General features: G+C 47.6%; 2 protein-coding genes across 4 annotated transcripts in view; one reads left to right on the top strand and one right to left on the bottom strand.

The window, feature by feature from the left end:
* The window catches only part of PHF24 (PHD finger protein 24), a 309837-nt gene that overhangs the window by 24936 nt on the left and 269038 nt on the right, over window positions 1-15863 (top strand). The window lies entirely within an intron of this gene.
* Window positions 3025-4179, bottom strand: CCL21 (C-C motif chemokine ligand 21). 2 transcript variants are annotated; one of them, XM_001164162.6, is made up of 4 exons: window positions 4020-4169; window positions 3797-3917; window positions 3520-3702; window positions 3025-3447 (listed from the first exon to the last, which is right to left on the bottom strand). In XM_001164162.6, the coding sequence occupies exons 1-4, from the start codon at window positions 4084-4086 to the stop codon at window positions 3414-3416; spliced, it is 405 nt and encodes a 134-aa protein (XP_001164162.1). In that variant the 5' UTR covers window positions 4087-4169; the 3' UTR covers window positions 3025-3413. The 2 variants fall into 2 exon arrangements, with proteins under 2 accessions (XP_001164162.1, XP_009454813.1); XM_009456538.4 differs by having other exon boundaries at window positions 3331-3480; window positions 4020-4179.

The following is a 15863-nucleotide window of genomic DNA, read 5'->3' as shown; positions in this document are numbered from 1 at the left end:
ATCTCATATGATGAATAATTTGAAAGGCAATGTCAAGATAGAGGTATTTTAAAAAGGGAAGGGCATTAGAACCTTTAAGAAAAACAAAAAGATGAGTGACAAAGGAAAAGTGCACTACTTTTGTCTGCAGAGAACATTTATATAGTCAAAATAATGTAATATGTGATAATACATATTATGTAATAGTAATCCACAATAATATAAACTGTAATTATGATCTAAATATGGTAATATAATCATGATCTAAATATCATGGTATGACTATATTTAGAGGATGCAGTGACAGGAGAGGAGAGTTGGCAAGAGAGTTAAATCTTCACTTTTTATAGTAGGAAGTTATCTGGTAATGTTTAAAATAGGTAAATCAAGAAACAGAGGTATAGGCAAAGTACTTAGACATATGGCACTAAGAAATAGCATAGGAGTTAAAGTTGTAGGAAATGATGTTATTCAGAATAAACCTTTTGGTACTTTTGGATATATATTTTAACTGTGAGTGTGTATTATGTGATATTTTTTGAATTATGCATCAAGAGAATAAGAGAGAAAAGAGAAAGAACAGGACAATGTTGTCAAAGATGAAGGCAGACAAGGAGAGTGGCCAGTCATGATCTGATGGAATAAATAGTATATTGCATGCTTACTCAGAGCAGGGCTTGAGGCAAATACCAGGCATGCAGGTGTGGCAGGAGAATTTAGTGAAATAGAGAGTTTTGATTTTTCTGCCTATGTTTTTCTTTTCACTATAGAGTAGGCAAGAGTTTTGGCAGGGCTGGGAGTGATGTCCTGATGTCAAAGGGAGCCTGATGTCAAAGGCCTTTTGTAAATGTCTTACATCAGGGGAAAATGCCAGGCATAGAGGCTCACACCTGTAATCCCAGCAACTTGGAGCCTGAGGCAGGAGGATCCCTTGAGCCCAGGAGTTTGAGGTTACAGTGAGCTATGATCCTACCTTTGCACTCCAGCCTGGACTACAAAGCAAGCCTTAAAAAAAAAAAGTCTTAAAAAAAAAAAAAAGTAAACTTGTAAACTTGGGGAAGAGGTTATGCCCTGGAGGGGCTGAGGAGAGGGAGACAATTGTTTAGGACTGCTAAGGGATTAGTGTGTACATCCAGCCAGAGTGGGCACTGGGCTCTAATTTCTGTCTGTGATGGGGCAAGTGACAGGACTGTTGAGTAGATGGCTTCGGGGGTATCTGGGGAGGTCATGTCCAAGCCCAGAGGCTGTCATATCTGAATTCTTATGTCTCAAATGTGGAGTCTAGGACTTGAAGAGATATACCTGCTGGAACCACAGGGGTCAGAACACTCACTGGCGAGACTGATGTCCAATGATAGGATGGTGTAGGAGGCAGGTAGGAGGCCTCCCTTGGGCCTTGAGGTTTCTGTGACCTTTGCATAACCCTTGGCAGATGGGATCCCACAAGAGTGCCTGATGTTGAATTTCTCATCAGCACTCTAGTGCAGTAGCTTGGAGTAGGAATTAAGTTCATTTAAGGAACATTTCAAAAGTAGTATTTCTTGCATATCTGAGTTTATAGATTAATTTCACACCTGCTGCCCTAGGACAGGTAGGGGAGAGGCCCTGTCTTCACCTGCTGCAAGAGGAGCAGACAAGCCAATACTTGAGGATGTTAGGATAGGTGGTAAGTGCTGTGGCATACTCAGGCTCCTACGGAAGGAAAAGTTGATGGAGCAGCCACTTCTAGCTTCTGAGGTTCCTACCTTTCTTCTTCTTCTTCTTCTTCTTTTTTTTTCTTTTCCTGAAATGGAGTCTTGCTCTTGTCGCCCAGACTGGAGTGCAATGGCACAATCGATCTTACCTCACTGCAACCTCCGCCTCCTGGGTTCAAGTGATTCTCCTTCCTCAGCCTCCCGAGTAGCTGGGATTACAGGCGCCCGCCACAATGCCCGGCTAATTTTTGTATTTTTAGTAGAGACGGGGTTTCACCATGTTGGCCAGGCTGGTCAGGAACTCCTGACCTCATGATCCGCCTGCCTTGGCCTCCCAAAGTGCTGGGATTACAGGCATGAGCCACCGCGCCCGGCCTTGAGGTTCCTACCTTTCTTGCCCTTCCCCAGGATCTGTTCCCTTCTTTCTCACATTGTCTGGCCCAATCTGATGGCTTCTACTCTCCCTGCCTGGAGGTGAGTTGGGGAATAGAAGGGTCTTCACTCTGGGGAGGAAGAGGTAGAGGAGAGCCATCTGAGGCCTTCCAGGAGAGGAGACTGATTCACACCTGAATCCTGGGGTTCTGAAAACCTGCCCCAGGAGACTTATTCCTTGACTTCAGAGGGTTAAATGGGCTAAAGTAGTCTGGATCCCAGCCAGGAAAGAAAGGAGGGAAAAAAAAGGGAGGAGGTTTTTCCATCTGGAAGGAGGCTGAGCGAGTCCAGGGGCCCAGATAGGAATAGAAGGAGAGCACAACAGCCCCATTAAACAAAGAGGAGAGGTCGAGGCCCGAGCTTCACTGAATAGGGCTGAAGCAAGTCCCCTTGGGTCTTTGCCTCCCAGGGGCTCTCTCAGGGCTGGAACTGTGCTAGGGCAGGTTTCAATATAACTTGTGTTTGTCTGTGTTATAGATGGGCCCAAGCCACAGCTTCCCTCCTAGGGACCCTTCCAAAGAACCACTTGGAGGGTCTCATTGAATAGTTCCCAGGGAAAGGAGAGGAAGCCTCTGGGATATCTGGGGAAAGGTCTGAAGGTCATGGAAAAGATCCGAAGGTCACTCCTGGAGTTAGTGCAGGACAGAATCAGGGTCTCAGAGGTCTGCAGAGCTGTTGGGGGTGTGTGCTCCATGTCCACCATCTCTCCATTGGCAGGATGCCTCAGAAGACTGGGTCCTACCCTGTCCTTCAGCCTCCCTTTAACTGCTCAGGGGTGCAGGCACCTGAGAGGCAAGGAAACTCTTGGGGTAGATGGGAACATAGCATTTGTCAGCCTGAGCTTTCGGCTCAGAGTGTGTGACCCCACCCTGTAGGAACCTTGGCATCTCGGTGGACGTAAACACATGGGAACAAGTACTTGGGTGGGAAGACAGAACAGCTTTTTATTCAGTTAGGTATAAATCATATTTACAAGGAAGAGGTGGGGTGTACTGGGGAGCCGTATCAGGTCCAGGGTCCTGATGATTCTCCTTCGAGGGGACAGTCCTGCTGCCTCCTCTCATGCTCCCTGGGAGACTCTCCCTCCTCGGTCTCTCTGGACCTGGCCTGCTGTGGGCAGCTCAGCCATGCAGGGTAGAGCTGGGAATGCAGATGGGGTGGTTAAAGCAGGAGAAAGAGTGTGGCAAGGCCAGCATGGGGTGGCTGCTCCAGGGCCCCTGAGCATAGCCTCCTTCTTGCATCTTGGGTTCAGGCTTCAAGCCCTGGTGAGGCTGGTGGGGTCTCCAGGGCTCCAGGCTGCTCACTGGGCTATGGCCCTTTAGGGGTCTGTGACCGCTCAGTCCTGTGAGGGCAGAAGAGGGGTGTGAGGGGCTGACTGAGGCTCCCCTTTACCCACATCCCTCAGGTTCCTCACCTCTTGCAGCCTTTGGAGCCCTTTCCTTTCTTGCCAGTCTTGGAGGCCCCCCTGTCCTTCCTGCAGCCCTGGGCTGGTTTCTGTGGGGATGGTGTCTTGTCCAGATGCTGCATCAGCTGCTGCACCCAGAGCTCCTTTGGGTCTGCACATAGCTCTGCCTGAGAGCGCTTGCGGGGCAAGAACCTGCGGGTGGGGGCTAGTAAGCCTTCTTAGTCTTGCCCACCAAGCCCTCCCCACCCCGTCACCAGCCAGTACCCACCCCTTTGTGTCCACTCACAGGATAGCTGGGATGGAGCAGCCTAAGCTTGGTTCCTGCTTCCGGTAGCTGCGGACAACCTTGGCGGGAATCTTCCTTTGGCTGTACTTGAGGCAACAGTCCTGAGCCCCTCCATCACTGCCTGCAGGGTGGGATTCACAGGGAGCCAGGGGCTGCTGGCAAGCTCCTACCCAGGCCTCTTGATCCCCCTAGCCCCATGCAAGGCCCCTCCCTGCCTTGGTACCTTGGGTCCTGGGGATGCCAAAGGCCAGAACCAGGATAAGGAGGCTCAGAGCCAGTGACTGAGCCATGTCTGTGGTAGAGGGTGAGTAAGAGGCCAGAGCTGAAGGTGAGGTGGGCAGCTGCAAGTTGGGGGTCTGTGCGTGGGCTGGGATTGGCCTGCTATTTATGTAGCTAGACACTTTCACTTCCCTTAACTTATCCCCACTCCTTTTCCTTCCTGAAAGCTGGATTTGCTGGCACCCAGCCCCACTTATCTCAAACTAAATGGACAGTCCTCAGCTGCCAAATTTTATGTCCTCATTAGTTGAATATGTCTGGGCCTGAGCCTTCCTTCTATTCCCAGCTACTGCTTTCATGCAGGCCTCACTGCCTCTCCCCTGGAACACCATGACTGTCTCCTCACTACGCTCCAGGATCCATACCCTTCTCCTCCTTCCAGCAAATCTGATTATTAAATTGTAAGAGTTCTTTTTTTTTTTTTTTTTTTTTGAGACAGGGTCTAACTCTGTCACCCAGGCTGGAGTGCAGTGGTTGATCTTGGTTCACTGAAATCTCCGCCTCCTGGGCTCGAGTGATCCTCCCACCTCAACCTCCCCAGGAGCTGGGACTACAGGCAAGCACCATTGCGCCTGGCTGATTTTTCTATTTTTTTTTTATAGAGACGAGGTTCCACGATGTCTAGCCCAGGCTAGTCTTGAGCTCCTGGGCTCAAATGATCTGCCTGCCTCAGCCTCTTGAGGAGCTGGGACCACAGGCACATGCCACTACGTCCGGCTACTGTTTTCATTTTTCATTTTTATTTTTTCTAGAGATGAGGTCTTGCTATGTTGCCCAGTCTGGTCTTGAACTCCTGGGCTCAAGCGATCCTCCTGCCTTGGCCTCCCAAAGTGCTGGAATTATAGGTATGAGCGACTGCACCTGGTCTGTAGCATAACCATTTTGATTCCCCTTTGCTTTCCTTTTCTATATATTTTGTAGTTATTTTCCTAATGGATACCTTGGTAATTATAATTAACATTCTAAACTGATAACAACCTAGTTTGAATAATACCAACTTAGTTTCAATAGTATATAAACATTTTGCTCGTATACATTTTAGTCCCTTCTTTATATTGTTATTGTCACAGATTACATCTTTATACATTGTGTTCCCATTGACATAGATTTATAATTATTGTTTAATGCATTTTCCTTTTAAATTATATAGAAAAAAGTGGAGCTACAAACTAAAAATACAATACTAGCTTTTATCTTTTTTTTTTTTTTTTGACACAGGGTCTCGCTTTGTCACCCAGGCTGGAGTGTGGTGGCACAATCTCAGCTCACAGCAGCCTCGACCTCCTGGGCTCAAGTGATCCTTCCACCTCAGTCTCCTGAGTAGTGGGGCCACCATGCCTGGCTAATTTTTGTATTTTTTGTAGACACGAGGTCTCACTATGTTGCCCAGGCTAGTCTCGAACGCCTGACCTCAAGCAATTCACCTGCCTTGGCCTCCCAAAGTAATGGGATTACAAGTGTGAACGAGCATACCTGGCAATGTGGTTACTTTTTTTTTTTTTTTTTGAGACAGAGTCTCACTCTTTCGCCCAGGCTGGAGTGCAGTGGCGCGATCTTGGCTCACTGCAACCTCCACCCTCCGGGTTCAAGCCATTCTCCTGCCTCAGCCTCCCGAGTAACTGGGATTATGGGCACCTGTCACCACATCCAGCTAATTTTTCTATTTTTTGTAGAGATGGGGTTTCACCATGTTGGCCTGGTTGGTCTCAAACTCCTGACCTCAAATGATCCGCTCACCTTGGCCTCCCAAAGTGCTGGGATTACAGACATGAGCCACTGCGCCCAGCCTGCTATGTTGTTATGTTTATCAGAGATCTTTGTTTCTTTGTGTGGCTGTGAGTTATTATTTTTTGTCCTTTTGTTTCATTCTGAAGGTCTTCCTTTAGCATTTCTTTGTTTGTTTGTTTGTTTTTTCTTTCTCCCGTTAGCTTTTCTTGTGGGCAGGTCTACTATTAATGAACTTCCTAAGTTTTGTTTATCTGGAAATGTCTTATTTCTCCTTAATTCTTGCAGCATAGTTTTGCTGGATATATAGAATTCTTGTTTGACTTTTTTTTTTCTTCAGTCTTTAAATATATCCCCCATTGTCTTTTGGCCTCCCATGGTTTCTGAAATCAGCTAGTAATCTTATTGAGAATCTCTTGTACATAATGAGTTACTTCTCTCTTGCTGCTTTTAAAATCTTTGGGTTTCAACAATTTGACTATAATTTGTCTTGGTGTGGATCTCTGAGTTTATCCTTCTTAGAGTTTGTGAACTTCTTGGGTATGTATATTCATGCTTTTCATCAGATTTCAGATGTTTTGTCATTATTTCTTCAATTTTTTTAATGCCCTGTTCCCTCTATTCTCCTCCCGAGACTCCTGTGATGAGGTACATTTGATGGTATCCCTGAGGCTCGTTTATTTTTCTTCTCATACTTGATAATTTTAATTGTCTTATCATCAAGAATACTGATCCTTTTTTTTTCTGCTTAAATTAGTTGTTGATTGCCCCTAGTGAATTGTACATTTCAGTTATTGTATTTTTGCTTCCAGAATTTCTGCTTGAGTCCTTTTTTTCTTTTTACTAATTTCCATCTCTTTATTGATAGTTTCATTTTGTTCATACACCATTTTTCAGATTTCCCTTAACTCTTTGCCCATGGTTTTCTTCAGCTCTTTGAGCATATTTAAGACAGTTATTTTTTTTTTTCCAAAAGGGCCATTATTTCCCAATTTAATTTGAGGTCATAATAAAACAAGCAACAAAACAGTATTTGAGATTTCAGCTTCTCACCCTTATCATCAAACCTCCCATCATCAATATTTATTGAGCATTTACAGTAAGACAGTTAAAGTCTTCATCTACTATGTCCAATATCTGGGCTTCCTCAGGGATAGTCTCTGTCAAATTCCTTTCTTCCTGTGAATGGGCCATACTTTCCTATTTCTTTGTATTAGTAATTTTTTGTTGATAACTGGGCATTCTGAATATTACAGTGTGGTATCTTTAGAGATTCAATTTTTTCACTCCTTAGGGATTGCTGATATACACTTGTTGAGAACTCTGCCATCAATTTGTGGTGACTTTTTCAAACTGTTTTTTGCAAAGTGTGTATTCTTTGTTTTGTGGGGTTACTGAAATTTCTGTTTATGACCTGACAAAGGATTCTCTTCCTTCCCTGCAAAAAGATTCTGTCCCTTTAAATCTTCTGATATATGTGGCTCAGGAAGATCCTGAAGCCCAAGAGGGCTGAAACAAAGCAAGCCTGTCCCTTAGGGAACCAGAAGACAAACCCAAATGCAAAACCCCTCATTTTTGGAGGACAGGGTTCCCCCTGCCCACTCAGTGACCACCCAGCTACTTCAGGAATGTGGGCTGCTATCCCCACTGTGTTGGTTGGTAGCTAGTGCATGCATTATGCTCTCTTCTGAAAGACCAGCAACCTCTCCCTTCATCAAGTACCACCCCCCCCTGCTTGTTATAAGTGTCCAGTCGGGCTCCAGACTTCTGAAAGAGTCGATTCCAATTGCTCTTTCCACCTCAATAGTTGCTTTGGTGGAGGGACCAACCCCTATAACTTCTTACTCTGCCATTTTGTATGATGTTTTTTCTGTAGTTTAATTTTTAACATTTTAAAATCTTTTATCCATTTGGAGTTTATTATGGTATATGATGTGTGAGGGTTATTGGGTCATAACTTAGAATCTATATTTAAAACTGGATTGGGACCTTAGAGTTGTAATCCTCATGTCAGAGCTGGAGAATCCATCTGGTTTCCAGAGTGCTAAACTCAGCAGCAAGCTCCTTACATCTTGTTTTTTGAAGGATGGCTTATGACAGGATAGGGAAACCATAGGAAGAGGAGGAAACGAGTGTCAGGAGAGATGTAGTCAGGACAGCCATGGCCAGAGACAGAAATATTGGGTTGCTCTTGGGGAAGGATGGGATGCAGAAGGCATGGGGTTGAAGATGGAGGTACTGTTGGGAGGGGGATAAAGAGGTGGTGTTTCATTCCAAGGTCCACAGAGTAGAGGGGCTGGAATTTGGTGGCCTAGAGGAGAAATAATTGAGCTCTTGAGTCTGAGATTTTCAGACTTAAGAGACCTTAAGGCTGAGACCTTAAGCAGGGCAGGGAGTGACTCTGTTGGCAAGAAGCTGGTGTTCCTGGAACAAGACTAGGCAAAAACAAGGAGATAAGATTTCTTGGATCTTTTACCTGGTCTAGAGGCAGATCCTGGAACCAGAAAGTTTTAAATTCCCAGCTCCCTGGTTTCCCCACCTGCCTAATGGGAGTGACTAAGAAAGTAGTGAGCAGCCTGTCTCTGAAGAATTCTCAGACAGATAGAATAGCATGGGCTTGGGAGGGGGCATGCAGATAATTCCGAAGTCATATTATATTAGTTTGCTTCCAAACTTGGCTGCACTTCAGAATCACCTGGGTGACTTTTTAAAAACAGAATTAGAAGCAACACGCCAGACCGCCTTAAATAGAATCTCAGAATAGAGCCAACGAATGTGTATTTTTACCAAGTTCTGCAGGTAATTCTAAGCATTTGGTGGGGTGGGGCTGGGAGAGCCACTTGGGCCTATTCTGCTCCCCATCCCACACTCTAGATTGACACAGAGCCGGTGAAAGGGAACAAAGTTGGTCTGGGGAAAGGAAAGCTGGAGTGATGCCCCCGCTACCTCCCCTGGAGGAGGAGACTTTCTGGCCTGGCACAGATTGTAGAAAAAAAGGGGAGATGGCAGGGAAGAGGAGGGGGCTGTACCTTTTTCTTTCCTAAAAGCTTAGGCTTGCTTTCTCTCCAAGATACCTGCCTGTCTCCCTTACCCTTATTCATGCCATGAAAGAAGCTTCTTGTTGTGTCAGATGGTGTGCACAACCCCCTAGGTCCCATCTCTGCCTGGTCTTCCTAGATGCAGGAATCTAGGTTGATTAGGCATCAACCCTAAGCCCCTGCCTGTGAACTTGAGCCTGCAGTGGTACAGCAGTCTCAGGGAGATGTTACATCCTGGAGATATTGAGGTCTGTCTGCTTGGTGCTGGAGCTTAGAATCAAGGTTAGGAGCCCTAAGGGAAATGAAGGAAGCAGTAGGGGCTTTTCTGGAGGTGGAAACCTGGCTGGACAAAATCCAGCGCAGAAAACAGCTGCCCTGAGAGTGAGGATGGGATAGCGAGTCCCTACCCCGTCTCCAGTCTGTGAGTGGACCTGGTGGCAGGGGTGGTGAGAGGGAGGCACTGAAGCAGGGTAGAAGAGAGTGAGGAGCTCAGATGATGAGAGAGCCATTACCCTTTTCTGGGACCCCAAGTCTTCTGAGCCATTCCTCTGCCCTCAGCTGCTGGCCTGGGCTTATTGTACCCCACAGCCCCACTTGAACTGTAAGCTGGGTTTGGGGATTTGGAGCCTGCAGCTTTGACCCAAGCTCCTCTCAGTCCTCAGACCAGGCTGGATGCAGAGCTTGGGGAAGGGGACACAAAGACTCAGATGGCTGCACATCCGAGATGTGGGTTTCCACCTACAGTTCCAGTCCTCTGGGTGAAGATGTTGGCTTGGTGAGCTCCTGAGAGAAACTGGCTACTTTGTGACAACCTCTGGGATGGCCTAGGTGCAGAGGAGTGCTTCACTGGTACCTGGGGTGAAGGATAAAGGAGGTACACATGGCTGATTTCAGCCCTACCCGTGATGATGAATTCACCAGACTGAGATCCTGGGAGGGGGAGAGGAAGTGTGCTTATTCACACCTACCTCAGCAGGCCCACTACCTCTCTAGGACAGGCACCTGGAGTAGACATCCTAGGTGTGGGTGTTGCAAGAGTCTGGAAATCCCCTAATTGGAAAGGGCCACATTCCCTTCAGTCTCAGGCCCGTTTGCTCTTGCCTGGTGGGGTTTCCAGGGCAGCAGATGCTCCCAGCTTGGCAGGCAAGAGCCAGGGAGGGGTATGGCGGGAATTTCAGCTCAAGGGCTAGGCAAGTCCTGGAATAGGATTGGGGTGGGCTGGGGCCCATGGGCCTGTATATCCAACAAGGGTCAAAGGGCCTGGGTGCATTGCTGCTCCTGGGTTCTCAGCGGAGCATTGAGCCCTCTAGAAATAAGATGCCCTGTGGACTGTGCAGCCGTTACTGAAGGAGCTACTCAGTTTCTCGGAGTCATAAGTGTGCAAAATGTGTGTGTCTAGTGTAGTTGCATGCATTCATCAATGTGTAGCTCTACCAAGGGTTAGGGTTAGAGTTAGGATTATGCTTAGAACAGCATTGATGTTGTGGTTCCAAATTGGATAGGGCTGGAATCATGGTGATGTTAAAGTAGGATTTGGAATTGGGTGTGCGGTTCCTGTTGATAGAAACAGGCGTATCTCAGATGAGGATTGTGTTAGGGTTGGAGTAGGGCACTGCTTGCATTTAGGATTTGGATTAAGAGTGAGGAGATCTTAACCTAAATCCTAAATGATCTTAATCCGAGGAGATACATTTTGTGTTGGAGGTTGCTTTTAAGTTTTCTCTCTCTCCTTTTTTGTTTTGTTTTGCTTTGTTTTGTTTTGTTTTGTTTTGTTTTGTTTTGTTTTGTTGAGACAGGGTCTAACTCTTGTCACCCAGGCTGGAGTGCAGTGGTGCAATCTCAGTTCACAGCAACCTCAGCTTCCCAGACTCAAGCTATTCTCCAGCCTCAGCCTCCTGAGTAGCTGGGACTACTGATGTGACCCACCATGCCCAGCTGTTTTATTTTATTTTATTTTATTTTTGTACATTTTTTTTTGTAGAAAGGGGGTTTCACCATATTGCCCAGGCTGGTCTCCAACTCTTGAGCTCAAAGCGATCTGCCCACCTCAGCCTTCCAAAGTACTGGGATTACAGGTGTGAGTCACTGCACCCGGCCTGGTTTTAAGCTTTCAAGCTAGTCTGGAGAGGGACTTACGCTTCTGCATAACGTGTGGTATTGATCTGATGTAGATGACAAGTTGTTGGCTGTTTTCCAGGACCTCCACAGGTGAGGGGCACAGAGTGGCCCCTGCAGCTATGATCCAGCTAGAGGAGGGAGGCATTCAGCTCCTGGGGAGAGGGCAGATCAGTTTTCTATCTCAAACTTATTTGGCCATGTAAACATTTTTGGATCACACCGACCAGCATTATCTGTCTGGGTACAGTTGTTCCCAGAGTCTTATTTGAAAAACTATGGTTTAGAGTTTTCTTTGGGAATGGGGTTGGAGTTGGGTTTAGAGGTATGGTCAATAAGATTGGGATTGTGGTTAACATGAAGTTTAGGCTAGAGCTACATATGAGATCATGTTTTGTGTAAGGGTTTTCTAACTGGGGAACCAGGACCTGGTTCTTCATGGTTTCCTGAGGATAATGTGGACTAAGTGTGTCTACGTGGTTTATTCTTCCCTTGTGTCTGCTATGTCAAAGAGTCTGAGAGTCAAGACCCTTCAAGGATGGAGCCAGCAGTAAATTGGGGGCCCTCGGGGAGATGGGTGTGTAGGTGAAGGATGAGGCTGCTGAAGAGGGCAGTGGGCTCTCTTCCTGACCCTGACATTCTTTAAGAGCACACAGCCACATTGTTGAGACCAGGGGTATGCACGTGAATCCAAAGCTATCCTATTAAAGGACAAGCAATAGGACAGAAACGACAAACCAGAATTTAAAGGAGAGATGAACCTGGTCTGAGGTGGCCTAGAGGATTTATGGAGGAGAGGGTCTTTGCAGGATGGATTTGGACTGCATTTGTATCTGTGGGTCTGTGAGATGGGTTCTGTGTGCAAACCTGTCTTTGTGTCTGCATGTGTGTTTGTGCCCGTGTCTGCTCAGGCATGTCTGATGCAGGGTGTTCATGGGTCCATGTGAGTTTGTCTTCCTTGACGTGTTTGTCCTTACTCTGAACTAGTTTCTGAGTGGCATGGTTGACTTTTGTCTTTTTCTGTATGTACCTGTGTGGTGGGATGTCTGTGTCCATGTGTCTTTGACTGTGTGTATGTGATTCTTCCCTGGCCCCTTACTGTATCTTCCACCTCCCCTGACATACCCCAGCTGCTGGTACTATTTACCGCAAGGAGGGCTTCCCTTCCCGCCGTCTGGATTCCCATGGGTCAGTCTGCCTGCCCAGGGACCTGCCCCTGTGGCCTTTGTAGCAGGCCTGACCTTGGAAGTGACACATTCTGGAAATCCCCTAATATGCTACTTGCCTAGCCACTAGCTGAGTGTTTATAGTGGAGGAGAGGGACAAGGCAGAAAAGGGGGGCAGTTGGCAGCACTCACCCCTCCTTCTGGAAACTGGATCTCACTGGCCCCTTCCCAGGCCCCCCTCTCCCTCCCCATGCTCTCTCAGGGTCCTGGCCTCACTGTCTCTGGGCCTGAGAATGCACAGACCTCTGCAAGACTGGTCAGCCCTGTGAGGCATCTGGTCCTTTGTGTCCCCAAGCACTTTACATGCCTGCTTTGTGCTTACCTCTCATATTCCCACCTGAGCTCAAGGAAGTCCTTCCTTCTCTTCTGTCCCGGCAGAGGACACAGGGGCTATTCTGGCCCTTCCATCTATGGTAGGCCTGGCCTAGACCATGGGCTCCAGAGGCCAGGTAGAGTATTCAGCCCTGGTTAGCTGGTTAAGCAGCAGAGGCCCAGCCACCTCCCACATGGTGCAGGAAGCAGTGTCTCCATGGAGTCTATTCCTGTGTTCATCCTGTGTGCCTTGCCTTCCCTGCCTGGGCTGCAGTGAGCAGGTACAGAAGTGAAGCAGCCATGGTCCCTGCCCTCAACAACTCAGTGTTGAACACAAGTGATGTTGTGGAGAAGCCACCCTCCTCCCACTGCTGGTGGTCGGTTTCCTGAAATTCCCCCCAGCCAATTCTGAAGTGCCCTTCTGGAAAGCCCAAGAGAAGAGCTCTAGAAGGTCGGGGCCATTCACCATGACATGATGTTACCTGAGTGTGCCAGAGGTGAACCCAAAGATCCCAAGCAAGCACTGATGTATTCCTAGCATCTACCCCCAAACCTGAAGTAGTAAATTTTCTTTTTTCTTTTTTGAGATGGAGTCTGCCTCTGTCACCCAGGCTGGAGTGCAGTGGCACAATCTTGATCTTGGGTCACTGCAACTTCTGCCTCCTGGATTCAAGTGATTTTCCTCCTTCAGCCTCCTGAGAAGCTGGGATTAGAGGTGCACACTACCATGCCCGGCTAATTTTTGTAGTTTTAATAGAGACAGGGGTTTCACTACGTTGGCCAGATTGGTCTTGAACTTCTGACCTCAAGTGATCCACCCGCCTCGGCCTTCCAAAGTGTTGGGATTATAGGCGGGAGCCACAGCGCCTGGCCTGAAGTAGTAAATTCTTGAGTTTGTACTCTACATGTGAATTTTGCTTCTTGCCTCTCTTCACCCTGGGGAAGATAGAAGGTGGGGTTGTGCTGGGGTTATGGGATGGGATGAGCAAAGCTTCATCTGCCATCAGCATCCTGCATGAATCATAGGCTCTGACCCTGACTTTGCTTAGCTCTCAACTTTGCTGAGAACTCAGAATCCTGAAGGTATCAGTTCCAGCTCATCTTTGCCCCCAGTTCTGTCATGGGACTTTAGTTAGCAGCATGAGCCCATGCTGGCCTCAGGCAGGTGGGAGCCTGTAGGGAACCATGGGAGGGACCTGCTCCACCCTAAACCAGGATGTATGCACGCTAACCCCTGGCTTCCTACCTGATGCTGCTGTGACCCTCCTGAGTCAATTCCCTTTATTCTGGGCCTCCCTCTGTTCTAGCTGTGTGGCTGCCTGCCCCACTCCCACCAGGCAGGGAGGATGTGCCTGTCACAAGACCTCCTTTGATCTTTGGGGATGCTTTAGGAAAACATCTGTTGAATGTTGGTTCAGCAGGTTTGGGCCTTGTGCGTCTCTGCCCTGGGGACCATGTATGGGCTGGGCCCCCATCCCTTAGGCACAGAATCAGCATTCAGAGCAGGGACATATCCATGTTTCTTCCCATCCTGCCTCTTCTGTATCCAAGCAGTGGACACACTGTGCTAAATGCTGGGGTCCCATCAGAGGAAGCAAGTCCTGCCACCTCCTCCTCCTAGTGATGAGATGGTGAGTGATCCTGGGTTTCCTTAGGAACCAGGGGCATCCCACTGTCCCTCAAAACATGTCATAAAGAAGTCACAGCACTTCCTGCCCTTTTTCCAGCTCTTGGCTCCTCTGTGGTAGGTCAGAAGGGGAATGCAGAGGTGCCACCTCCTGAGGGATAATAGCTGTCCAAAATCGATGTCCCTTCCATCTTCTCAGGGCAGCTTCTTTGTCTTCCTGCTTCCCAATCCTCTCATCCCACCCATATAACCTCCCTGGTCCCTCACCTCACTGAGCACTAGGATGCCATCTCTGCCCTGTTTCTCCATCTCCAGCCTCATGCTCTTGCGCAGTCTCCATGCATTTAGAGCTTTCTCTGTGAGCTCTCCTGCTGGTACAGTGTTCCAAGAGCACCTGCTGCACAGATATCAGCAGCAGCTTTGATCACCTTTTCACCCACCTATGTACTCACAACCAACTGCTTGGGACCTAACAGAAACTTTCCATGGTAACTTCCAGAATCTTTCTCCACCTCCAGCTTTCCCGCTTTGGTTCTCCATACGGTTCCCCCTTCCCACAGACATGGTCCCTTCCCAGGTCCTCACTCATCCCTCTGGGTCTTTGCCCACATTCCCTTATATGTGGAGGAATCCTTTCTTCTAATCCATGAAGTCCTCCCTCATTAACTCTACCTTCTCTCTACCACCAGTGAAGTTCTGTATTTTTAGCCAAAGCCAGCCTGTCAACTTGGGGACTTGCTCCCATTCCTTCACTTCTGAACCACAACATTGTTCCAGCAGTTCTCCCCTTGAGCTCCTGCATCATTAATTTATCCATCTCCACTGGATGTTTTCCATTAACATCCACCATGCTATGTCTCCAGTCTTTTTTGAAAAGCCATTTTGGGTTCTAATGCCTCACATTTCTGTATCTTTATTTGAACAGACCTCTTTGAGGAGTTTATATTACCCTTTCTAACACTAATTGCTGTCTTTCCATTCTCTCTCTCTCTCTCTCTCTCTCTCTCTCTCGATGGAGTTTTGCTCTTGTCGCCCAGGCTGGAATGCAATGGCACAGTCTGGGCTCACTGCAACCTCCACCTCCTGGGTTCAAGTGATTCTCCTCAGCCTCCTGAGTAGCTGGGATTACAGGTGCGCACCACCACGCCCAGATAATTTTTGTATTTTTACTAGAGACAGAGTTTCACCATGTTGGCCAGGCTGGTCTCGAACTCTTGACCTCAGGTGATCCACCCGCCTCGGCCTCCCAAAGTGCCGGGATTACAGGTGTGAGCCACTGTGCCCAGCCGTCCACTCTCTCTTGAATCCACTCCAGTCACACCTTCATCTCCATCATTCACCTGAGGCTGCTCCTGTTAAGGTCATGAATGATCTCTGTGTGGCTAAATCTAACATGCCTCATCTTAATTGGCTGACTGGCAACTTTTCATGCAGTTGATCTCTCCTTGAAAAACTTTTTTGTTTGGCTTCTAGTATTCCACACTCATCTTGTTTTCCTTCCATCTCACTGGCCACTGCTTGTCAGTTTCCTCTGTTTACTAGTCCCTCCTTTACTTTCCAGTTTCTTAACATAGAAGAGTCTCAGGGCCCACTCCTTAGATGTCTCCATTTACACTTAGTTGTTTGGTGTGTTATCCAGTTGCATGATTTTTTCTTTCTCACTCTCTCTGTATTATCTGAAGCCAGGACCCTCCCTGAGGACCATCAGGCTTCTGTGTTGAGGATAAACTGTTGGTTGAATGGTC

This window comes from Pan troglodytes, chromosome 11, assembly GCF_028858775.2.
Source record: "Pan troglodytes isolate AG18354 chromosome 11, NHGRI_mPanTro3-v2.0_pri, whole genome shotgun sequence".
NCBI classification, from domain to species: Eukaryota; Metazoa; Chordata; class Mammalia; order Primates; family Hominidae; genus Pan; species Pan troglodytes.
The sequence above is the reverse complement of the archived record's forward strand: the minus strand, read 5'-3'. Positions and strand labels throughout refer to the sequence as shown.